The sequence below is a fragment of the Hordeum vulgare genome, chromosome 3H (assembly GCF_904849725.1).
Source record: "Hordeum vulgare subsp. vulgare chromosome 3H, MorexV3_pseudomolecules_assembly, whole genome shotgun sequence".
Classification (NCBI taxonomy): domain Eukaryota; kingdom Viridiplantae; phylum Streptophyta; class Magnoliopsida; order Poales; family Poaceae; genus Hordeum; species Hordeum vulgare.
This window is the reverse complement of record NC_058520.1, coordinates 1010459-1035656: the sequence shown is the minus strand read 5'-3', so window position 1 is coordinate 1035656 and position 25198 is coordinate 1010459. Positions and strand designations below refer to the sequence as shown.

The 25198-nt window shown below is 46.3% G+C and overlaps 1 protein-coding gene across 1 annotated transcript in view; it reads right to left on the bottom strand.

Annotated features, from left to right (window-relative positions):
- Positions 1 to 25198, bottom strand: part of LOC123442347 (serine/threonine-protein kinase ATM) — a 46992-nt gene that overhangs the window by 7130 nt on the left and 14664 nt on the right. The window contains exons 30-60 of the mRNA XM_045118357.1: positions 24127 to 24249; positions 23611 to 23796; positions 23265 to 23389; positions 23107 to 23176; positions 22477 to 22604; positions 20248 to 20389; positions 20027 to 20167; positions 19805 to 19903; positions 19678 to 19724; positions 19339 to 19537; positions 19029 to 19247; positions 18802 to 18873; positions 18649 to 18718; positions 18104 to 18212; positions 17892 to 18015; positions 17663 to 17821; positions 12622 to 12690; positions 12145 to 12192; positions 11614 to 11718; positions 11437 to 11523; positions 10871 to 11170; positions 5437 to 5549; positions 5189 to 5255; positions 5019 to 5093; positions 4816 to 4938; positions 4548 to 4712; positions 4371 to 4472; positions 4078 to 4229; positions 3786 to 3966; positions 3663 to 3710; positions 3490 to 3573 (exon numbers count right to left, since the gene is read on the bottom strand). Of these exons, the coding sequence (XP_044974292.1) occupies positions 3490 to 3573; positions 3663 to 3710; positions 3786 to 3966; positions 4078 to 4229; positions 4371 to 4472; positions 4548 to 4712; positions 4816 to 4938; positions 5019 to 5093; positions 5189 to 5255; positions 5437 to 5549; positions 10871 to 11170; positions 11437 to 11523; positions 11614 to 11718; positions 12145 to 12192; positions 12622 to 12690; positions 17663 to 17821; positions 17892 to 18015; positions 18104 to 18212; positions 18649 to 18718; positions 18802 to 18873; positions 19029 to 19247; positions 19339 to 19537; positions 19678 to 19724; positions 19805 to 19903; positions 20027 to 20167; positions 20248 to 20389; positions 22477 to 22604; positions 23107 to 23176; positions 23265 to 23389; positions 23611 to 23796; positions 24127 to 24249 (3732 nt within the window). The remainder of the gene's footprint in view (positions 1 to 3489; positions 3574 to 3662; positions 3711 to 3785; positions 3967 to 4077; positions 4230 to 4370; positions 4473 to 4547; positions 4713 to 4815; positions 4939 to 5018; positions 5094 to 5188; positions 5256 to 5436; positions 5550 to 10870; positions 11171 to 11436; positions 11524 to 11613; positions 11719 to 12144; positions 12193 to 12621; positions 12691 to 17662; positions 17822 to 17891; positions 18016 to 18103; positions 18213 to 18648; positions 18719 to 18801; positions 18874 to 19028; positions 19248 to 19338; positions 19538 to 19677; positions 19725 to 19804; positions 19904 to 20026; positions 20168 to 20247; positions 20390 to 22476; positions 22605 to 23106; positions 23177 to 23264; positions 23390 to 23610; positions 23797 to 24126; positions 24250 to 25198) is intronic.

Below are 25198 nucleotides of genomic sequence, written 5' to 3'. Positions count from 1 at the left end.
ATGCACACCAGCGCGCACATAGAAAGCATCAACACCAATATGCTTGGTGAGCTCATGCTTTACAGGATCGCGCGCAATGCTAATAGCACCTGTACTGTCAGAGAAGAGCAGAGTCGGTGTAGTGACAGAAACACTAAAATCCTGAAGTAACCACCGTAACCAAGTCACCTCTGCCGTCAAAAGAGCCATCGCGAGGGAATCTCTAGTAAACCAGCACCACGCAAGCGAGTCTCCTCACCACGAATCTCAAAAAGTGCCTCCATGAGAGAAATACGGCCACGAGCAAACAACTGAGCACGTCGGGGCTCAAACTCCTTACGGAGCCGAGACAGGAACTGGTAGACGCGATAAAACTCCAAGTCGGCCTGGACAGCCTGGCAACAGGGGCAAGTACGACAACCAGCACTACGGAGAGAATCAAGCTGGCGCCAGATAGCAGAACTCTGTGCATAGAAGTCATCAACAGTAGAGTCACCCTGCTGAAGAGCATGCTCCTGACGGACCATAGAGAGGTATAAGGCATCACCAGAGGGCTCATAACGCTGACGAAGACGGGTCCACATCTCAAAGACAGTAGAAAGACCCAGAAACTCAAAGGCAAACTGGGGCAGAACACTAGCAGTGAGAACAGCCGCAGCACGAGCATCATCATCAAACCACTGGGTGTAAACAGACAGAGCACCATGATATGCCTGAAGAGCCTCCTCATATGTCAAAACCTGCTAATCATAAGCACGAACAGCAGCCTCATCAGCAAGCTTAGTTGCATCCTTTGCGGCCTGAGTAGCATCAGCAGGAAGAACCAGTGGCGTCGGCGGAGTAGGGGCCATAGGAGGGACCGGACGTGGCGGCCAGCAGACCACACCAGAAAGAACACCCCATAGACGGATGCCACGCATATGAATGCGCATAAAGCCAATGAACTCGATGTAGTTGGTGCCATCAAAATTCACCAGACAGCGAGGAACAGCAACGTAGCCAGATACTGCAGACATTTTTTTTCTTTTTTTTCCTTTTTTTCCTTTTTTTCTTTTTTTTAAGGAATATCATCAGAAGTGTCCAACCGTGGAACAGATCGTGGAACGGAGCGAAGCAGCTTCGAGCGAGTTGCAGCCGTGGAACAGATCATGGATACAGGGCTGGAGGGAATCGGTTGGAGGCCGAGGCAGCTTCGAGCAGGGGCCTCCTGCTGCGAACGCGGCCGGCTCGTGGCTGGCTGCAGGAGATTGAGCAAGCACGGGCTGCGGGAGATCGAGCAGGCACGGGGCCAGCGGATCGAGCTGGATCGGGGCAGCTGCAGGAGATCGAGCAGGCACGGGGCCGGCGGATCGAGCTGGATCGTGGCCGCTATGGGAGATCGAGCAGGCACGGGAGATCGAGCTGGATCGGGGCCTCTGCGGGAGATCGAGCAGGCACGGGAGATCGAGTTGGATCGGGGCCGCTGCGGGAGATCGAGCTGGATCGGGGCCGCTGCGGGAGATCGAGCAGGACGGCTAGAGAACGAGCGAGGCCTGCGGGAGCAGGAGGAGAACGGGGCCGGCGGATCTGGCAGCTCCGATCGGGACGAGCAGAGGATCAATGGCACGAGTTGCAGCGTGCAGAAAATTGACCTAGCTCTAATACCATGTTAGGAATATGCAACTTGTATTCCCATGAGGCCATAGGCCGATATATATACATGTACAGATGGTGGACTATATGCAGGAAACCCCTTGTATATTGGGATAAATACAAAAGGGTACATAGCTATATTATATATACTCTAACAGAAGTCTCTTCTACCTCTGATGGCTTTTTTATATCCCAGGAAAAGTATATCCAGGATCTTCTTGCTCGTGCTGCTCTTACTGACGAGCGTGTTGAGACTCCCATGGAGCTCAATGTTCACCTTCGTGATACTGATGGTGACCCCCTGCCTGACCCGACGCGTTATCATCATCTTGTTGGCAGTCTTGTCTATCTAGTTGTCACTCGTCCGAATATCTCTTATCCGGTTCATATTCTGAGTCAGTTTGTCTCCGCTCCCACCTCGGTTCACTATAGTCACCTCCTTCGTGTTCTCCGATATCTTCGGGGCACGATCTCTCACGGTCTATTCTTTCCTCGCTCCAGTTCTTTACAGCTTCAGGCCTATTCGGATGCTACGTGGGCTAGTGATCCTTCAGATCGCCGTTCACTTTCTGCTTACTGTGTTTTTCTTGGTGGTTCTCTCATTGCCTGGAAGACGAAGAAACATACCGCAGTTTCACGTTCGAGTGCTGAGGTTGAGTTGCGAGCGATGGCTCTTTTGACGGCAGAGGTGACTTGGTTACGGTGGTTACTTCAGGATTTTGGTGTTTCTGCCACTACACCTACTATGCTCTTATCTGACAGTACAGGTGCTATCAGCATTGCGCGCGATCCTGTGAAGCATGAGCTCACCAAGCACATTGGTGTTGATGTTTTTTATGTGTGTGCTGGTGTGCAGGATCAGGTTATTGCACTTCAATATGTGCATTCCGAGTTATAGTTGGCGGATTTCCTGACGAAGGCCCAGACTAGAGCGCAACATGGCTTCTATCTCTCCAAACTCGATATTGTTCATCCACCATGAGTTTGAGGGGGGTATTAGAGTATATATAATATAGCCATGTACCTCTTCGTATTTATCCCATTGTATAAGGGGTTTTCTGCATATAGTCCACATCTGTATATGTATATATATCGGCCTATGGCCTCATGGGAATACAAGTTGCATATTCCTAACATGCATAACACTCAACATGCCCAACTAATTGTAACGCTAAAATTATGCTGTGGGTTTCTATTGACGCCGTAATGAACGAGGGACTCCATATTTGGTGCTCCTATGGACACCATAACCCCATTTATGAAAATCACATGACACGCTGGTCCAAAATGTAGACGGGGGTAGCCAGGACAGACACCATAGGAATCAATTCCAGTGCATGGGGTCAGATTCAGGAATTTATAAGCTTAGCTCCACTGATAGATAGTGATTGTATAAGATATGCAAAATTTTATTAGGTACTCTTGAACTTATTGGTGGTATGCTAACTCCACCCTCTGGATGTAGACAACTAGGAGAAGAAAAATCAGTAGAAGAGAATAATGCATGATGCAATGCTCGTCATTCTGGCATCTATGGCTCAGATGAATTTACCACTAAATTTGGCATATATGCACAACATGAAACGAATGCATCTTTCTACAAATTATCATAATATTGCATCATCCACTTGTCAAATACTCCATCTGTAAATTAATATAAGACGTTTTAGATAACTAAAGTAGTGATCTAAAACGTCTTATATTAGTTTACAGAGGTAGTAGTTATTTATTGCGAACGACAGATTTTGCCTATATAGCAGCACCTTTTTTGGATATATTGTTAGTGGACAGAACTATTAAACAGTATATTTGGTATATATGGAGGGACCATGAACTTGAAATGTTGGTGTGAAGCTTGGATAAACAGTATATGCACACCTGAATCTTCTGTGCTTCTTCTCTGTCAAGTGCAAGTTGTTTCTGCAACTCTTGGATTTTCGCACCGTAATCGCTTTTCTCAGCCTGAAAAATTGAAGGCTTAGTATACGAGATGGCAAGAATAAAAGACCTTGTTTTTCAACAACCCTAAAAAACTGCAGTTATCTACGTGCCTTGGATGAACTTTTGAGCCTTTTAAGCAGCGTATCCAACTCCTTAGTCTGCATTAAATGGCAATCGGATTAAGATAAACACAGCCTAAAGTCAAATATTGATGGCATTGTCAACTCAGCTACCTTGTATTTCCTTAAACGCAGAGCTGCTTGCCACTCATTGGATGAAAGCCTTTCCTCGTAGCTTTTGAACAAGTTGTATGTGTAATGTGCTAAATGGAAATGTGTGCGACACTGCCTGGACATGTACTTTTTGTCAAGAGCTACAGAGTGGTTTAGGTAGTCTTCGATGATTGTTCTTGAGCTACAAAATAATTACAAAGAATGTTCATGTTAACAACACATAAAGAAAGTGGAAAGAGTTCTCACTTTGCAAGAGAAAACAGTATGTGTAGCAACAAATATAAAGGATTACTTGCTCGATCTTGTTTCAGCCAACCACTTGCCAACCAATCGGTAGACATCTGATTTGTCTCTCTCGTCAGTATGGTTCTTCAGTATGTATTTACCAAGACCAATAGCCATATCATGCTGCCCCTGAGCTCTGAGCAGTTTAGCTTCTTCAAGCTGGAGAGTGAATGCAGGATTATCAGAATATGAACTTTACTTGATCATGTAAAAAACAACATGCTCTGATATTAATATGCAAAAGAAAAGGAGTTATAACTTCAAATCAGCAGTCGGATAACAGAAAGGTAAATTGTGTACCTTTGACAGGAAATAAGTGCTTGGCACAGTTTGCTGATCTCTGTGACAGCAAAGTTCTTTGAGTTCATACAAGGAAGCCGCAGCCAAAGAAAACCTTAACCCCTGAATCCAGAAAAAGGATCATGATGCACTAAGCAAACAAACACAAACAGTCAGAAAGTAAAGAAGTGAGCTAACCTTCCGGAGTGCAGAAGCAGATTGAAATAAATGTTCTATGAGATGTTCTTCAGAACCTAAAATCTTAAGGAGGCCACGTCTGAATGCTAAAAAGGGTTCAAAGAGATCAAGGTTACGTTCTGTTTGACACAGGATGAAATTCCACTCTTTACTCAACAACTCCAGCTGCACACAAAAAAGGTAAGGAAATGATTAGGCAACCAGGAAATTCAAGTATTAACAAAATGTCTTTCACATATACTCTATATGACAAGGAAAGAGTCAGAACCTGATTCCTCTTGGGTACAGCAGGCACAAGAGAAAATTCCTCAGTTCCAACATTAGATTTTGGAGCTTGGTCAGGACAAAATTTCCAGCGCAGCTCCCATGCCATAGAAAGATGATCTAGCATCTAAAATAACAAAATGTTAGAAGTAATGTACCTAACGATAACCAAAAACATGAAGGCCACCATAAGATCAAAAGGACTACTTGTAATTTGAGAACGGTAGAGTGGATGTATTTCGTGCTCTCCTTGCTAGCATTTGAAAGATCCAACACGAGATCCTAAAAGAGGACGAAGTAAATAAGTTACAGTCTGTCTCTACAAACCCAACTGAGAGAAATTACCCGTATAAATTGATATGAACACTTAACACTACCATCTTGGAATGGGAAAGTTTCCCCTGGAACTTCTCAGAATCACCATTCTGAAGAGCTCTTAGGCAACTGAAGCATGCAGAAAAGGTTAAATATCTATCAGAAGTAGGGGAATAAGTTTTCAGAAGGTAAGGGCAAAATGGCAAAATGAAAATAATTAATTAACAACTTAGAGCTGTTTCAACAGAAAGTAGCATGGAACATGTAAAGCATATTGGTATGCAAGAAAGAATAAATGAAGAATACGGACCTGTGCAAATTTTCATTGAAAAGAGAATAATCGCGGGAGCGGCTTGAAGGCTGCGAAGAATATGGAACGAAAAAGGAGAAATCCCAGTTTCCTGCCCTCCAAGCAGCTTCGTACTGCAAGATAGATAGTCAAACATAGAACAAAACTGTTAGAGTTATAATATAAGTCATGTACCCTTTTGTATTTATCCCAATATATAAGGGGTTTCCTGCATATAGTCCATCACCTGTACATGTATATATACTGGCCTATGGCCTCATAGGAATACAAGTTGCTTATTCCTAACATGGTATTAGAGCTAGGTCAAATTTTTGCACGCTGCAACTCGTGCGTTTGATCCATCTCGCCGGCCTCGATCTCCTCTCGTCCGGCTGCCTCCTCCTCGTCTGCTCCCGCAGGCTCTACTCGAAGCCATCCAGCGCACGCCCGATTCAGTCGCCACGGCACCACGCACCGTGCCGCAGGAGCCGTGACGTGCTGCCTGGGACTCGATCCACTCTCCCCAGGCGCCACGCACCGCTCCGCCAGAAGCCGCGCAGGAGCCGTGCGCACTGTACCTGGGACTCTAGGACTCGATCCAATCACTAGGAGCCGTGCGTGTTGTACGAAGCTGGGACTCGATCAGGAGCTGTGCGTGTTGTACGAAGCTAGGACTTGATCCAATCTCTTGTCCTGGTGCGCCACGCAGGAGCTACGAAGCTGGGATTCTGAGGGTCTCTCCCGCCACCACTGCCCAGCCGACGAGTTTTTCATAGGTGCGGCTTCCAGATCGGCTCGTTCTCTCTGCTGTCAACGTGGTTCCGATCCCGTTGACTGATTTCCTTCCAAAAAAAAAATGTCTGCTTCATCTGGCTATGTTGTTGTTCCTCGTTGTCCGGTGATCTTTGATGGCACTAATTACACCGAGTTCATTGGCTTCATGCGCATTCACATGCGTGGCATCCGCCTATGGGGTTTTCTTTCTGGCGAGGTCTGCTGTCCGCCATGTCCGGTTCCTCCCGTGGCTCCCACTCCGCCGACCCCACCGGCTCTTCCTGCGGATGCTTCTCAGGGCGCAAAGGATGCGACTAAGCTTGCTGATGAGGCCGATATCCGTGCCTATGATGAGAAGGTTTTGGCTTATGAGGAGGCTCTTCAGACGTATCATGGTGCTCTGTCTGCTTACACCCAGTGGTTTGATGATGATGCTCGTGCTGCAGCTGTTCTCACTGCTAGCGTTCTGCCTCAGTTTGCCTCTGAGTTTCTGGGCCTTCCTACTGTGTTTGAGATGTGGACTCGCCTTCGTCAGCGCTATGAGCCCTCTGGTGATGCCTTATACCTCTCTATGGTCCGTCAGGAGCATGCTCTTCAGCAGGGTGACTCTACTGTTGATGACTTCTATGCACAGAGTTCTGCTATCTGGCGCCAGCTTGATTCTCTCCGCAGTGCTGGTTGTCGTACTTGCCCCTGTTGCCAGGCTGTCCAGGCCGACTTGGAGTTTTATCGCGTCTACCAGTTCCTGTCTCGGCTCCGTAAGGAGTTTGAACCCCGGCGTGCTCGGTTGTTTGCTCGTGGCCGTATTTCTCTCATGGAGGCGCTTTCTGAGATTCGTGCTGAGGAGACTCGCTTACGTGGTGCTGGTTTGCTGGAGGTTCCCTCGGTGCTCGCAGCTCGGATTTTGAGTACGCCACCTGCTGCACCGACCCCTTCTCGCTCGAGTGCTCCACCGCTCTTGCCCACTCCCTCTGGAGGCTCAGGTCGCCCCCGTCCACATTGTGACTACTGCAATAATGATGGCCATATTGAGTCCCACTGCTACACAAAGAAGAAACACTTGCGCAAGGCGCGATCATCATCTACAGCGACTTCGCCATCTACCTCGACAGCTTCAGCCATCGCTTTGACTGAGCAGGATATTCTGAGACTTAAGCGTCTACTCGCTGCTTCAGGTTCTTCCTCGACGGGTACTGTTGGTTCTGTGACTGAGGCTTCCCGCACTGAGCAACCACCTTCTACACAGTCAGGTACATCCCCATGGGTTCTGGACTCTGGAGCTTCCTTTCATATGACTTCTAATTCTTCCACTCTGTCCTCCCTTCGATCGCTTGATTCTCCTGTTCATGTCCTCACCGCTGATGGTACTCCCCTTCCTATCGTTAGTAGAGGCACTCTTACCACTCCTTATTCTGTTCCTGATGTTGCTCATGTTCCTCGACTTACCATGAATCTGTTTTCCGCTGGTCAACTTGCTGATTCTGGTTGTCGTGTCATCCTTGACCTTGACTCTTGTTCTGTCCAGGACCGTCGCACACACACTCTGGTTGGGGCTGGTCCTCACCGCCGTGATTCTGAGGGTCTTTGGGAGTTGGACTGGCTTCATGTTCCTTCCGCTGCCCGCTCTATCGCCAGTTCTTCCGCTTTGGTCGCCTCGGCTACCGATTCTTTCCAGCAGTGGCATCATCGACTTGGTCATCTTTGTGGTTCTCCTTTGTCGTCGTTAGTTCGTCGAGGTCTTCTGGGGTCTGTCTCAGGAGATGCCTCTTTAGAGTGTCAGGGTTGTCGTCTTGGCAAACAGATTCAGTTACCATATCCACATAGTGAGTCAGTGTCTAAGCGTCCTTTTGATTTAGTTCATTCCGATGTATGGGGTCCGGCTCCCTTCGCTTCGAAAGGGGGTCATAAATACTATATTATTTTCATAGATGACTTCTCTCGTTACACATGGCTTTATTTCATGACTTCTCGTAGTGAGGTGTTGTCCATTTATAAGCGTTTTGCTGCCATGGTTCATACTCAGTTCTCTTCTCCCATTCGTGTGTTCCGTGCTGACTCCGCTGGCGAGTATATCTCTAAGACGTTGCGTGGTGTTCTTGCTAAGCAAGGGACTCTCTCTCAATTCTCTTGTCCTGGTGCTCACGCTCAGAATGGCATGGCTGAGCGCAAGCATCGTCATCTTCTTGAGACGGCTCGTGCATTGATGATTGTTGCCTCTCTCCCGCCTCATTTTTGGGCTGAGGCCGTCTCCACCTCCACCTATCTCATCAATTTCCAGCCTTCCGCTGCCCTACAGGGTGGTGTTCCTTTCGAGCGTCTTTTTTATCGTTCTCCCGATTATTCGATGCTTCACTTGTTTGGTTGTGTTTGCTATGTTCTTCTTGCCCCCCGCGAACGCACCAAACTGACCGCTCAGCCTGTTGAGTGTGTCTTCTTAGGCTATAGTGATGAGCATAAGGGCTATCGTTGTTGGGATCCTATCGGTCGTCGGATGCGTATCTCTCGGGATGTGACTTTCGATGAGTCTCGTCCCTTCTACCCACGCCCATCTTCCTCGACTTTTTCAGTGGAGGATATCTCTTTCCTCACTTTTCCTGACACACCTATCACACCCGTCGAGCCTTTGCCTATTCGCCCCGCTCCCTCTGCTTCTCCACCTCCAGTCGATTTGTCGCCACCATCTTCCACGGTCTCCTCGTCTAGCATGTCACAGGATTCTACACCTTCATCTCCGATGACTTCTTCGTCGCCACTCCCCGATTCTACATTGGCGATGCCTCCTTCCATTGTTCCATCTTTTCCTCAGTGTTACACTCGTCGTTCACGTTCTGTGGATGCCTCTGTGGATGTGTCATCATCCTCGTCTCAGCCTACTTATGGCTTGCGTTCTCGTCCTCGTCCGCCTGTTGATAGACTTGGATTTTCCACCGCTGGTGCTGCTGTTCTTGAGCCGACTAATTATCATCAGGCTGTTGTTCATCCTGAATGGCAGTTTGCGATGGCAGAGGAGATTGCTGCTCTTGAACGCACTGGTACGTGGGATCTTGTTTCCCTTCCTCCCGGAGTCCGTCCCATCACTTGTAAGTGGGTCTACAAGGTTAAAACTCGCTCTGATGGTTCTCTCGAGCGTCACAAAGCTCGTCTTGTGGCTCGTGGTTTTCAGCAGGAGCATGGTCGTGAATATGACGAGATGTTTGCTCCTGTGGCTCATATGACCACGGTTCGTACACTTCTTGTCGTGGCCTCTACACGCCACTGGTCTATCTCTCAGCTTGATGTTAAGAATGCTTTTCTTAATGGTGAGCTGCGTGAGGAGGTGTACATGCAGCCACCACCTGAGTATTCTGTTCCTGATGGCATGGTATGTCGTCTTCGTCGCTCTCTCTATGGCCTTAAGCAAGCCCCCCGCGCCTGGTTTGAGCGTTTTGCCTCTGTGGTGACTGCCGCTGGTTTTTCACCCAGTGTTCATGATCCAGCATTGTTCATTCACCCTTCTCCTCGTGGTCGGACTCTTCTTCTACTCTATGTTGATGACATGGTCATCACTAGGGATGACCCCGAGTATATTGCTTTTGTTAAAGCCCGCCTTAGTGAGCAGTTCCTTATGTCTGATCTTGGACCTCTTCGCTACTTTCTTGGTATTGAAGTTTCTTCTACCTCTGATGGCTTCTTTATATCTCAAGAAAAGTATATCCATGACCTTCTTGCTCGTGCTGCTCTTACTGATGAGCCCATTGTTGAGACTCCTATGGAGCTCAATGTTCACCTCTCTGCTAGTGATGGTGATCCCCTGCCTGACCCGACACGTTACCGTCATCTTGTTGGCAGTCTTGTTTATCTAGTTGTCACTCGTCCGGATATCTCTTATCCGGTACATATTCTGAGTCAGTTCGTCTCTGCTCCCACATCGGTTCAGTATAGTCATCTCCTACGTGTTCTCCGATATCTTCGGGGCACGATCTCTCACCGTCTATTCTTTCCTCGCTCCAGTTCTTTACAGCTTCAGGCCTATTCGGATGCTACGTGGGCTAGTGATCCTTCAGATCGCCGTTCACTTTCTGCTTATTGTGTTTTTCTTGGTGGTTCTCTCATTGCCTAGAAGACGAAGAAACAGATTGCAGTTTCCCGTTCGAGTGCAGAGGCTGAGTTGCGAGCGATGGCTCTTTTGACGGCAGAGGTGACTTGGTTACGGTGGTTACTTCAGGATTTTGGTGTTTCTGTCACTACACCGACTCTGCTTTTATCTGACACTACAGGTGCTATTAGCATTGCACGCGATCCTGTAAAGCATGAGCTCACCAAGCATATTGGTGTTGATGCTTTCTATGTGCGCGCTGCTGTGCAGGATCAGGTTGTTGCTCTTCAGTATGTGCCTTCCGAGTTACAGTTGGCGGATTTCCTAACGAAGGACCAGACTAGAGCACAACATGGCTTTTATCTCTCCAAACTCAGTGTTGTTCATCCACCATGAGTTTGAGGGGGGGTGTTAGAGTTATAATATAAGTCATGTACCCTTTTGTATTTATCCCAATATATAAGGGGTTTCCTGCATATAGTCCATCACCTGTACATGTATATATACTGGCCTATGGCCTCATGGGAATACAAGTTGCTTATTCCTAACAAAAACAACTCAAAAATCTAGCATCAAGCGTGATTATCTAGAATACACAATACTGACCTGTATATCAATAAACTCTGAATCCTGCTGAAGGCACGTTTTTTGGTTGGTTAATCCCTGGCTGTAAATATCAAGCACATGGCTACATCCAGTTTTCTGCAATGACCTCATCAGACCTTTGTGCATTTTCCAGTTCAGTAGATTCCCTTCTGCTTTAGAAGACGCAGATGGTCCAGTCAACACCGTCCCAGCAAAATCGGCAAGGTTCTCCTTTGGCGTTGATCTTACAAGTAAATCATAATATTCAAGAGCGCTGCTCCAGTTACCCTCATGCTCATATCTGATGATTTGAGAAGCTACCTGTTTCAAGATACAGCCAGAACAAGAAGCAATCTAAGATCTGTTATATCTAAAATAGTAATAAATATGATGCGAATTTAACGATTGTGTGCCGATGTGGCGATGGATGAAGATTATTTCCCTTTGCTGTCTTCAAATTTGTATGGAGTTCACACAGAAAGGTGACAGTAAAATATTGTTTTAAGAACAACTGGAGTTCATACATAAAAAAAGAATACACCAAAGACAAATCAACAAGAAATACAAATAGAAGTTGTGAGGGTAACCTCGTTGGCCAGTGTTATTCCATAAATGCTGTCCGGCTCATTTATGTGAGTAAATGCATCGACCAGTAGACCAACATGCGGTGGCAACTGGAAAGAGGAAGGAACATAATTTGACACAAGTGAGTACATAACAACAAGAGCTAAAGCACACACTGAAGAAATGAAAAGTGGACTTACCGACTCTTGCTGTGAAAAATCTGGAGGTCCTAGCTCCAGCTTATTAAATTGTTCCTCACACCAAAGTTCAACATACATAAGCGTAGCAAAGTCACATGAGCACCGCTACAAAAAGTTCATTAGAAAGCCACAACTCAGTACCATCAAAGAGAAAAGGCGCCCTTGAGGCATCGAGACATTCAATCTCCAGAGGTGCAAGGTGGAAAAAATTGCATGCAGAGGAACATTTGGTGCAGCGAGCATTTCTGTGGCCAAGAACTATTCATGGTTGAATTGTTGGAACAAGTTTTTTTTTTTTGGTTAGATACCACTGCGAGGCAGGGCAAAAATTATGGACCCCTGGTAACACTGGGATGGTCCCAGAATCCATACAGAACAGCACATCGATCCTATTACTCCAGCCATGCTCTTTTTACCATATCAAGACATGGGTTCAAACCAAACACTGTAGCTAAACATATTTTCAATGGAAGGTAGCTAGGCAAATGACAAAGGAAACAAACGACATAATGACAAAGTTATCACACTTACTTGAGCAGCTCTGGCAGCTACAAGATAATCAACCGAAAGCCAGTACACCTGAAGAATTAATGACACATTAGGAAAGGGATATCAGCTGTAGAAATTCTCCCTCATTTCAAGCAATGGATTCAAATATATGAGATAGAGCGATGTTAGAAGCTTCGCATATGCGAACGACACAAGAGCACAGAAGCATGGAAGGAAAGGACTAGATTACAAATGTTACTCCTAGTTTCTAATCTTACAAATTTCTGTTTTCGAAGAACAAGCTCCTACAAGCCTAAAGATTAAAACAACAACTGTTTTCTATGAGCATCTCCAACAAATCATTATTTAGTTCATCAATATGAGGGGAGATAATATACCAATTCACCAATAGAATGGCATGTTTACAAGCTTGTAACAGCCAAGAAATGTAAAAATACGACAGATATATCCTCTAGTATAGCAAGATTTGGACCTAAAAGAGAGAAGATAGTAAGGTACCTTCTTCCATGAAGATGATGGCGTTGCTGCTGGTGACCTACTTTTCGATCTAGCAGATCTACTACCATCCTACAGAAGATCCATAGGCAGTTCAAAAGTATAAATAAACAGAAATAAGTTAATCAAGTTCACAACATTACTATTACAGAAAAACAGTAGTTAAGTGTGTCACACATTATTACAAATAACATCCGGACATTGAGTATTTGCTCCTGACATGTTCATTCCTGACAGAGAGAATGGTTAAAGGCTACCGTACGACAGCAAATAATTAAGTGGATATGTATGCTGATTGCTGTTAGAGTACTATATATGTAGCCATGTAACTTTTCGTATTTACCCTATTGTATAAGGGGTTTTCTGCATATTACACACATGTACATGTATATATACTAGCCTATGGCCTCCTGGAAATACAAGTTGCATATTTCCTAACATGGTATTAGAGCCTTAGGGGTTTTTTTAGCACGCGCAACTCATGCTCTCGATCCAATCTTCCGTCCACGCAGTCGCCGTCTTTCTTCTCTCGACGGTGCTGCTCTCCGGTGCCTTCTCCACCGCAGGTCAACCCTGCTCCGCAGAGCTGTGGCGCTGCGTTCTCCCGGACGTCGCATCGCCTGCTGCTGCTTCTTCCGCTCTCCACGGCCCCCCATCCACGAATCGATTCAGGTCCAAGGACACGCGATCCGCCAACTTCAAGGACTCTAGATCGAGTCGACTGCAACACCTGTTTGCTTCCAATTGAGCCGGCCATCCTTGGATCACGTCGCGCACGCCTCTGGATAGAGCCGCCGTCGGCCGCCGATTCCTGGTCGCCTTTGGATCAGATCGCGCTGCTCTCCGGCTTCGTCTCACAGGCAGGAAGGCCCTGGTTAACGGGTCCAGTTGTTTTGCTACTCCAAGTCTCCAACCACCGGTCGATCCTTTCCACATGTGTGCGTTCAATCAGCCTCCAGATCGAGCACCCTCTAGCCCTGCCCGCACAAGCAGGTGTTTCTGCCAGATCGCAGGCTTGGTCTTGTCTGCTTTTCGTTGACTGAGTTTCTTTGGTCAAAAGAAAAGAACAAAATGTCTACACCAGCACGCAACGTTTCAGTCCCTTGCTTCCCGGTGACTCCTGACAGCTGTGCTGGTAGCTCTTCTGCTGCTCCTCCTACGAGCTGCACATATAGTGATTGTCGCTCTACACCGACTCCTCTCGCGACTTTCATCGGTGCATGTCGCTCTTCCCCTACACCTCTCGCGACTTTCACCGGTTCTCCCGGTGCCTATAACTTCATGGACTGTGCTTCGTCCACACGTCTTCCCCTGCTGATTGCCTCCGACTCTCTATTGTCGGGTGCGTCTACATCGACATCTTCAGTTGCGCCCCTGACTGAGCAGGAGATTGGGCGATTTCGATGCATGATAGCTCCATCTTCTGGTTCTTCATCGACAGGGTCTGTTGGTTCTGCTACAGACTCTTCTGGCATTGTGAGACCACCTTCTACACAAGCAGGTACATCCCCATGGATTCTTGATACTGGAGCATCTTTTCATATGACTCACGATTCATCAACCTTGTCATCTACTCGACCTCTCGATTCTCCTGTTCATGTTTTACTGTTGATGGTACTTCTCTCCCGGTTACTGGCCGAGGCACTCTTAGCACTGCATCTTTTCATGTTCCCGATGTTGCTCATGTTCCTCGGCTTACCATGCAGCTCATTTCTGGTGGTCAGATTGTTGACTCTGGTTGCAGGGTCATTCTTGACTTTGACTCGTGTTTAGTTCTGGACCGTCACACTAGTGCTCATCTTGGTGCTGGCCCCCGGCGCCGTGACTCTCAGGGTCTCTAGGAGCTTGACTGGCTTCACCTTCCATCCACTGCCACCGCAGCCAGTCTCTCCACCTCTGTTGCCTTGTCTACCAGCTCTTTTCAGCAGTGGCATCAGCGCCTTGGTCACTTATGTGGCTCTCATCTCTCATCCTTAGTTCGGCGTGGTCTTCTTGGATCCGTCTCTGGCGGTGTGTCTTTAGACTGTCAGGGTTGTCGGCTTGGTAAACACGTTCAGTTACCTTATCCTCATAGAGAGACTGTGTCTCAGTGTCCTTTTGACCTTGTTCACTCTGATATCTGGGGTCCAGCTCCCTTTGCTTCAAAGGGATGCCATTGCTACTATATTATCTTTATAGATGATTTCTCTCGTTACACATGGCTTTATTTCATGACTTCTCGTAGTGAGGTGTTGTCTATTTATAAGCGTTTTGCTGCCATGGTTCACACTCAGTTCTCTTCACCCATTCGTGTGTTTCGTGCTGACTCCGTTGGCGAGTATATTTCTAAGATGTTTCGTGGTGGTCTTGCTGAGCAAGGGACTCTTTCTCAGTTCTCTTGTCCTGGTGCTCACGCTCAGAATGGCGTGGCTGAGCGAAAGCATCGTCATCTTCTTGAGACGGCTCGTGCATTGATGATTGCTGCCTCTCTCCCGCCTCATTTTTGGGCTGAGGCCGTCTCCACCTCCACCTATCTCATCAATCTACAACCTTCCGCTGCTCTACAGGGTGGTGTTCCTTTCGAGCGCCTTTGTGATCGTTCTCCTGATCATTCGATGCTTCGCTTGTTTGGTTGTGTTTGCTATGTTCTTCTTGCCCCTCCCGAGCGCACCAAACTAACCGCTCAGTCTGTTGAGTGTGTCTTCTTAGGCTATAGTGATGAGCATAAGGGCTATTGTTGTTGGGATCCTATCGGTCGTCGGATGCGTATCTCTCGGGATGTGACTTTTGATGAGTCTCGTCCCTTCTAGCCACGCCCATCTTCCTCGACCTTTTCAGTGGAGGATATCTCTTTCCTCACTTTTCCTGATATACCTCTCACCCCATCGAGCCTTTGTCTATTCGTTCTACTACCTCTGCTTCTCCACCTCTTGCTGATTTACCACCACCATCTCCCACGGTTTCCTTCCCTAGCATGTCATCGGATCCTGCGCCTACATCTCCGGTGACTTCTTCGTCTTCACCCCCGATTCTACCTTGGCGATCCCTCCTTGCATCGTTCCATCTTTTCCTCAGTGTTACACTCGTCGTTCACGTCATGTGGATGCCTCTGCGGATGTGTCGTCATCCTCATCTCAGCCTCCCTATGCCTTGCGTTCTCGCCCTCGTCCGCATGTTGATCGCCTTGGATTATCCACCGCTGGTGTTGCTGTTCTTGAGCCGACTTCTTATCGTGAGGCTGTTGTTCATCCTGAATGGCAGTTTGCGATGGCAGAGAAGATTGCTGGTCTTGAACGCACTGGCACATGGGATCTTGTTTCTCTTCCTCCCGGTGTCCGTCCCATCACTTGTAAGTGGGTCTACAAGGTTAAGACTCGCTCTGATGGTTCCCTTGAGCGTTACAAAGCTCGTCTTGTGGCTCGTGGCTTTCAGCAGGAGCATGGTCGTGATTACGACGAGACTTTTGCTCATGTGGCCCATATGACCACTATTCGTACACTTCTTGTCGTGGCCTCTGCACGCCACTGGTCTGTATCTCAGCTTGATGTTAAGAATGTCTTTCTTGAAGGTGGGCTGCGTGAGGAGGTGTACATGCAGCCACCACCTGGGTATTATGTTCCTGATGTTGTCTTCGTCGCTCTCTCTATGGCCTTAAGCAAGCCCCCCACGCCTGGTTTGAGCGTTTTGCCTCCGTGGTGACTGTCGTTGGTTTTTCAGCAAGTGCTCATGATCCGGCATTGTTTGTCCACCTTTCTCCTCGTGATCGGACTCTTCTTCTTCTCTATGTTGATGACATGATCATCACTAGTGACGACCCCGAGTATGTTGCCTTTGTAAAGGCCTGTCTTAGTGAGCAGTTTCTTATGTCCGATCTTGGACCTCTTCGCTACTTTCTTGGGATTGAACTCTATTCTACCTCTGATGGCTTTTTATATCCCAGAAAAAGTATATCCAGGATCTTCTTGGTCGTGCTGCTCTTACTGACGAGCGCATTATTGAGACTCCCATGGAGCTCAATGTTCACCTCCGTGATACTGATGGTGACCCCCTGCCAGACCCGACGCGTTATCGTCATCTTGTTGGCGGTCTTGTCTATCTAGCTATCACTCGTCCGGATATCTCTTATCCGGTTCATATTCTGAGTCAGTTTGTCTCCGCTCCCACCTAGGTTCACTATAGCCACCTTCTTCGTGTTCTCCGATATCTTCGGGGCACGATCTCCCCCCGTCTATTCTTTCCTCGCTCCAGTTCTTTACAGCTTCAGGCCTATTCGGATGCTACGTGGGCTAGTGATCCTTCAGATCGCCGTTCACTTTCTGCTTACTCTGTTTTTCTTGGTGGTTCTCTCATTGCCTGGAAGACGAAGAAACAGACCGCAGTTTCCTGTTCGAGTGCAGAGGCTGAGTTGCGACCTATGGCTCTTTTGACGGCAGAGGTGACTTGGTTACGGTGGTTACTTCAGGATTTTGGTGTTTCTGTCACTACACCTACTCTGCTCCTATCCGACGGTACAGGTGCTATTAGCATTGGGCGCGATCCTGTGAAGCATGAGCTCACCAAGCATATTGGTGTTGATGTTTTCTATGTGCGCGCTGGTGTGCAGGATCAGGTTATTGCTCTTCAAGATGTGCGTTTCGAGTTACACTTGGCAGATTTCCTGACGAAGGCCCAGACTAGAGCACAGCATGGCTTCTATCTCTCCAAACTCAGTGTTGTTAATCCACCATGAGTTTGAGGGGGGTGTTAGAGTACTATATATGTAGCCATGTAACCTCTCGTATTTACCCTATTGTATAAGGGATTTTCTGCATATTACACACCTGTACATGTATATATACTGGCCTATGGCCTCCTGGAAATACAAGTTGCATATTCCTAACAATTGCTTGATTCATGCATGCACATTACGCATGCAGTATCTGAGTTGAATCATTTAAAGTAAAAGACAAGAAAGCTGAAAGACAATGAATTGGTACATTACTCTTTGATGTGATGCAACCACAGAAAGTTACCAAATGGAACTCTAAAGAAAAAGGAGATGTATTACTCTTCTAGGTGCACTGACCTTAGGAGTATTATAAGGTGAAGGAGAAGCTCTAGTATTGTATGGGGAAGCTCTGGCTCTTTCGGTAACATAAAAAGATCTGACAACATTCAGTGCATCCAGAAATAGCTTAACTGATTTCATCAAATGATTGGAGTCGCAGAAAATTATTTGCTCAACCTACATGCATATCACAAAAGGCATCAATTGACAGTTTTCAAGCAACCAAATAACTTTGTGTAGTACAAACCTTTGATGAAATTAATCCGCAAATGCTGCTAATAGAATCCATATTGCCAGCAATGTTGACCAGAGCACTTGCAAGCAAAAGCTCAGCAGCCTCAACTTTAAGAAAAACAAGACTTCTACAAAGCCTGTAAGGAAAACATCATTATGAAGCTCTATAGAGGTTACGGTCACACTGACTAATGTCACGGCTATATTTTCTGTGGAAAATTATACCTTAAGATGATGTCATCACAATGGGAAATGAGTGAGCTCACCAGGGTACATAACCATTGCTTATAAGGCCGACCATCAGTCTGCCAGATGTCTGAATCTTCAAGTGAAACTATCAAACAAAGTTCAACCAAAAAGGCAATCAATTCAATCTGGAATTAATAGTAAACACAGACCCATATTTAAAAAAAATATATGGCGCATTATGCAAATATAAAAATATTCACGCATATGCACATACAAAATCTCATAATCCAATCTGTCAGCTTGCCAGTAACCAAAAAATATGCTTGTTATTTGGTCCAAATATTATGGTTGAATAATTTATCTTTATGGATGTGGCATATGTCTCTGATCCATTCCAGAATAGTGCATTCCCCACTATTTAAATAGCAGCAGAATAATTCCAACATGGAAATGGAGCAAAACAAAGAATAAAATTACTTCTGAAAATAAAATAACAAATTTGTAGCTCTAAAATTAGAAGTCGTGCAACTAAAAGGAAAAACACAAATCATTAATTATAAAAGTTACAAGCTATCACTCACCAGTAGAATACTTATCCATCCCCAAAAGTGTCTGCTCAACTAACTGAGTGTTTATTCCCCTCGAATGAACCTACGGGAAAAAATGAGTAGATGAAAAGATAAGCCGGAAGGCATGAAAAATGAACTTAATACAACATGATGTGCTCTAAATACCATCAGTAAAGATCTATCAAGAGAATCAAGACGCTGCAGAGAATTGAGGCCCTTTGATGTTGACAGAATCCCCTGTTTATGGAAAACAAAAGCGAAAACCAGGTATTAAATGAACTGTAGTGCCACTAATAATATAGTTGACACTTGCAATTCCACGGAAATTTTAACACCATAAGCACAGTTGACAATCCTTCACACACAAAAAAGCATAGTTAGAAATAACTTACCTTCAATGTCCGTGAAGAAACATCAATTATTTCAACAGACTCGTCTGATAAGTAAGTCTTCAAGAGTTTCAGAAGCTCAAGCAAGATATCATCAGAAATACCATAGTCTGAACACATTTTATCTTCCTTGGAAGTAGAACCACTTTGAAGTTGTAAGGAGTGCTTTTGAGTAAGATTTGGAACATCAAATATTACTTGATGAGCATCAGATATACCAGCCTGCATTTTTGTTACAAAGAAGTGATTACAAGAGAATAAATCACATTAACAACATAATGAGGATGGCAAAGGATCAAGACAGAAAGCACACCCTAGAGATAAAATCAGCAAGCACTGAAGAAGCTTCATTTGCAACAGATGATGAGCTGCAAAAGTCAACAAGAGTCCATACAGCCGAAACAACATCTGGGTCGCTGCCCCAGCAACTAACTGTGTCTGCATGACCCGCAGATACATCGCCTCTACAGATGATTTCCCCCGATAATAACTTCTTGTGATGCGTACGAAGACTTAAAAGTACAAGAACAAAATGAATGAAGTGATGTTAGAGGAATATATAAACATTATGATCTCGAAAGAAAGACATGATACGATGTCACAATGATCTAAGCTAGCATGTTTCACATATGCTGTGCAAATAAGGGCATACCTCAGCAAAAACAATTCTGGAGGCAAGTGAGGAGCCCTCTGAACAAACTATAGGAAGTTAAAAGTAATACATTAGCCCATAACAAATATACAATAATAATTATAGGGAAAAAGAAATGAACAGCAACCTTCAGAAATTGGTCTCTTGAGGCATATGAGTCAGAAAGTGAAGCATGGAAAACTTTTATATCTTTCAAGCAATCAACACCAGGAAGTGGTTCCAAATCCTGCAAGACCATCAAGAAAGACAAGAACAAAAAAGATCACAACGATAATCAAAAGGAAAACATGTTGCAGCCTGTCAGACTGCAATTGTAGATACAGAGTGGATCAGTGGAGATGAAGCGTACTCGTATATAATCATAAAGCAAGGGATCAGCATCAACTGTTAATTGATGAAGCAAAGATAGAACTTTCGACAAATCCCCATGGGGACGTCCTCCTTCTCGATCATTAGGTAGGCAACAGGTGATTAATTTAGGAACCAAAACCTGCAACAGTCCAGATGAGAAGAGTAAGTGACAGAAGAAGTACAAGAAGGAAATCATAGGACACTATTTGTGAGAATAACCTGGAGTTGCGTGCCAAGCACAGCGACAGTTTCTGTAGATGAGTTTGCATTGAAAGCAGCCAACAGTTTAGATAAGATGTTGCAGCACTGGCCTTGCAATGTTTGCCTCCAGATATAATTCCCCAGTATACAAATAATATAGCTGCAGTCGAGACATGCACCCGGTACAATTTAGATTCATACTCAAGACAAGATAAAAGTAAAACCCAGTGCTAGCATACAGCATGAACCAAAAAGTCTAGTAATTTAGAACTACACATGCACTTAAATGAAGACCGTTAATTAACTTTAAGAAATACTGCATAATAATTGAAGCTCCAACTAAAGCTCTGACAATGGCATTGATACACAGGAGCCAGCATCAAACTGGAAACAGAATCACATTCCTGCAGAAGATTACAGCAGGCATAATAGTACATTTTTTCGAGAAAGCGCAAAAGACTTTTGCGGTTCATTGTATTGAAAAGAAGGGGTTTAGTACAATCCTCTTAGGAGGCATATTTACAAGGTGAACACATGCACACTAGTGGACGTCCCATGTTTGTGGCAAGATGGCCCGGAGCCCCAAGGCGCCCGCTCTGGCCCAGAGGCCGGCCTCTTCCTTAATCGTAGCCGCCAGGGAGGTAGCCGACGGTGTGGCACCCTCAAACACGCATCCGTTGCGATGCTTCCAAATCATCCAAGGGACGAGCAAAGCAACGGAAGCCAATCCCTTGTGCATAGGCTTAGGGGTGTCGTGCCGTGCAGAGCACCACCAGTCGTGTAGAGTGGCATCGTTGTTGGGCAGCGGGCAAGAGAGGCGCAGCCATGAGAGGATCTCGTGCCACACTTCGCAGCTGAAAGTGCATTCCAGGAGAAGATGATGAGTCGTCTCCGGAGCCTGATCGCAAAGAGGGCAGCGCTGTGGGTGTGGCAGGTTGCGCCTCGCGAGTCGGTCGGCCGTCCAGCACCTATCAAGGTTGGCAAGCCAGTGGAAGAAGCGCACCCGAGGCGGTGCCCAGCACTTCCAGGTAAGTTTCCAAGCCTGGCATCTCGCGGAGCCGTGGAAAGTGGCAAGGTATGCGGACTTGGCGGAGTACTCGCCGTTCGCGGTCCACTTCCAGCGAATGTTGTCTGGTGCGTCAGTGAGGACGGTTTCGGCGATCGTGTGCCAGAGGCGCAGGTATTCTCCAATCTCCGGGATGCCAATCATGCAGTGGATGTCCGCGGCCCATTGGTTCTCGTGAAGGCCGTCCGCAACAGTTCTTGACTTGCGACGCCGTTTGGGGATGAGATCAAAAAGGAGAGGCGCGATCTCTCGGATTGCACGCCCGTTGATCCATCGGTCCTCCCAGAACAGGGCGCGCTGACCATTGCCGATAGCCATGGTGGTAGAGGCGAAGAAGAGCGCGCGCTCCTCGGGCGCGAAGTGCAGGTCTAGGCCGCTCCAGGCCCTGCCAGCATCGACTCGGCTGAGCCACTGCCACCGCATGCGAAGGGCGAGGCCAGTGCGCTCGAGGTCGTGGACGCCGAGGCCCCCAAACTGGATAGGCCGGCAGACGCGCCGCCAGTTGACATGACAATTGCCGCCATGGGCCTCGGCGCGGCCAGCCCAGAGAAATCCTCGCTCGATCTTCTCCAGGAGTTTGATGGTCTTCTTTGGCGGCGCAAGCACGAGGAGCTGATGAATGGGAATCGCACTCAAGACAGCCTTGGCGAAGGCAAGGCGGCCGACTTTGTTCATTAGCCAGGCCTTCCACGAGGGCAGCTTCCCAGCGACCTTATCGACGACGGGTTGCAGTTGGGCAGGCCGTGGGGCGACGCAGTGTGAGCGGGATGCCCAAGTAAGTAAGCGGGAAGTCGACGATGGGGCAGCCCAGGTGCGCGACAATATGAGCAGCGTCCTCGGTGTCGCAGCGGATGAGGGCCGCAGCGCTCTTCTGGAAGTTCACGTGCAGGCCCGAGGCGCGCCCAAAGAGCTGCAGAATCTCCTTCACCGCCGCGATATCGTCCGGCGACGGGTGGCACAGAAGAATTACGTTGTCGGCGTAGAGGGATATGGCGCGGATGGCGCGGCGCGGATGCAGCTGCTGCATAATAGTACATTTTTCTCGCCAAGCATGTCTAAAGTCAGATCATTGAAATATTTGAGGGTGCTAGATGACAACGTCAAAATCCTTTCCGAACTGAGAGACAACTAAAATCATCTGGTACAACAATGACAAGAAAGAGAACAGGAAAAACACTTACAAGCAAGTGCTATAATGCACCACTCTGTGCCCAAGTACATCTATTAAAACCTCAATCGCACAGAGCCGATGACTCATGTGCCTAGGATGGCCTGCTTCTGTAACTTGTTGATGTATTGCCAACAGGAACTGTGACCAAATAAGATAAGAAGAAAAAAACATGGAACTTGATCAAACCCACATAACAAAAGAAGAACTAATTAGACCAAAGTAATGTTCATTTGTCGATGAACAATTGCAGACTTGCACAAAACACTTCGTAGTTTGAAAAGTTTTAATTGGGTAGGCAAGGACTAATCCCCACTCACAAATACAGGCCCTCAAGGAATACACTTTTCATGATATTGAACTTCAGGTATTCTTTTTTGGTTGAACATCATAATTCGTTTGTGAGGAAGGTTGAACATTCATTTGGTTTACTTGAGGAATACACTTCTCATGATATTGAACTCTAGGTACAACATACAAAAATAATAATCACGGGAACAGTGCGGCTGGCAGACAACACTCTTGACTATTCATCCCTCAGATTGCATAATATTGCAGTTAATAATTGCCAGAAAAACATTCTAATTTGCAGTTAAGAATTCAGAAATTAGATAAACATTGAACATGTGAGAAAACAAAATACCTTAAAGACTCTGTCAGCACGGAATATATTAACTTTGTCAATAACCACTGTATCAGCCGAATCGTCATCCCTAAAATGAAAGAGGCGTAGCAATGATTTTGTTACATCAGCACTTGACCATCAGAATTGTGTAGGATACCGGGAAAATAAGGACATACGCTGTCTCCACGAATCCATCAACAACTTGTTTGATTGTGTGTGCTAAAATCTCCCTGGAGAAGTATGGCAATTCTGATTGGCGAGCAGTGGATGAAACTGTGAGCAAAACACCCACAATGGAAACCTAAAAACAGGAGAAGAATGAGTGCGATAATGAATAACTGATAAAAGCTTTAGAACATCAAGATTATGAAAGTCAGCCACAAAAAGGAGCACAAATAACATCACTTTGCCGTGTATATGTAAATGCACTGGATGAAAACAACAGATAAATATTACAATACACAAAGGAACAGCAAACAATGCATGCAGATTGAACTGGAGAGGTTTACTCAGAAAGCATACCATATGTTTTCTAATGAGACCATCACGCTCAAACTCAGAAATTTCGCCAAGCTGTAAAAGTGATTCATATAAGACAGTTTCTGCCAAGTCCTTCTCTGGCCCAGTGCCATTTTTGGCCGCAATACACAATCCAAATATCTGAACAAAATATGTCTTGATGACAGCAGATAAAGGTTGCAACAACGTCTGAAGAGTGTATAAAGAAGAAAAGAAATTAGACCATAGACATTCAGTGCATCCAAGTACTGGGCAGTGGAGACTAAAAAAACACCTTGTAAAAAAGCATTTGTACACAGTACCATCAAATAGTCAAAGAACTTTTCTAGCTAAAAATACTGCGATGTTTGATATGTTTTTCTTTCAGGGAAGTTAATTCACAAAGTCAATTTTGAATTTTATTTTGTATGTTCCGTTGTTTACAAGTTTCTTACATGTAGAATGGAACACTACAGCAACAAACAGAAACAAGAATCAACAGCAAAGCTAGCATTATCTTTTAGAATAAGGTGAACACACCTTGGATATCCAATTAAGACCAGCAGCATCACCCCTGAGAATAAGAAATGAAAGAAGCCATGGGCAAATATGTTCAATGAATTCCTTTGGCTTGGCCGTATCAAAACCAAACATCTCTTGCACCTGTTAAGAAATTGCATGAGAAGTACATTGCATCAACACATGAATGAGTAATTCATTAATACGTAACAACTGGAAATCTTACAAGCCCTAAAAATAAGTAAATAACTTCCAATTTATGACTGCTCACGGCAAAACTAAGCAACTGTACTGTGTTTAGAGTATACAGGACTGTTTTCCACAAAACAAAATAACAGGTTTCCTGTGTGTATTCCAAGGTACTGTAGCTTATGTCCACATGTCATAAGACAATATTCAATTTGGGTTTGCGGACAGATTTCGGGAATGGCTGGCCATCCTCTTATCTTCGGCCAGTACCCGCGTCATGCTCAATGGAGTACCCGGCCCCCCGATCTGGCACCGCCGCGGGCTGCGCCAAGGCGACTCCACATCCCCGCAGCTATTTGTCTTGGCTGTGGACACGCTTGGCCGCCTCATGCACCGGGCCCTCCAGACCGGCATCCTTCGGCGGCTTCACCCACGCCGAGATATCCCGGCAATATCTCTCTACGCCGACGACGTGATGCTGTTTTGCCACGCCACGCTTGATGAGGTTCTCGCGGTGAAGGGCATACTGGGTGTCTTCGGTACGGCATCCAGACTCCAGGTCAACTACGGCAAGAGCTCAGCAACGACATTGCACGGAGACGAGTCGAGCGCTGATCTGTTGGAGGTTCTCGGATGCCCGGCGGCGGACCTGCCAGTCACCTACCTTGGCATTCCGCTCACCACCCGCCGTCCCTCAAGGCCGGGCGGCTAGCGCTTGTTAAGTCGGTGCTCAGTGCGATTCCCATACACCAGCTGCTCGCCCTTGCGCCTCCAAAGAAAACCCTGAAGCAACTCGAGAAGATTCAGCGAGGTTTTCTTTGGGCTGGCCGCGAGGTCGCACATGGAGGGCACTGTCACGTGAATTGGCACAGGGTCTGTCGGTCGATCGAATATGGCAGACTAG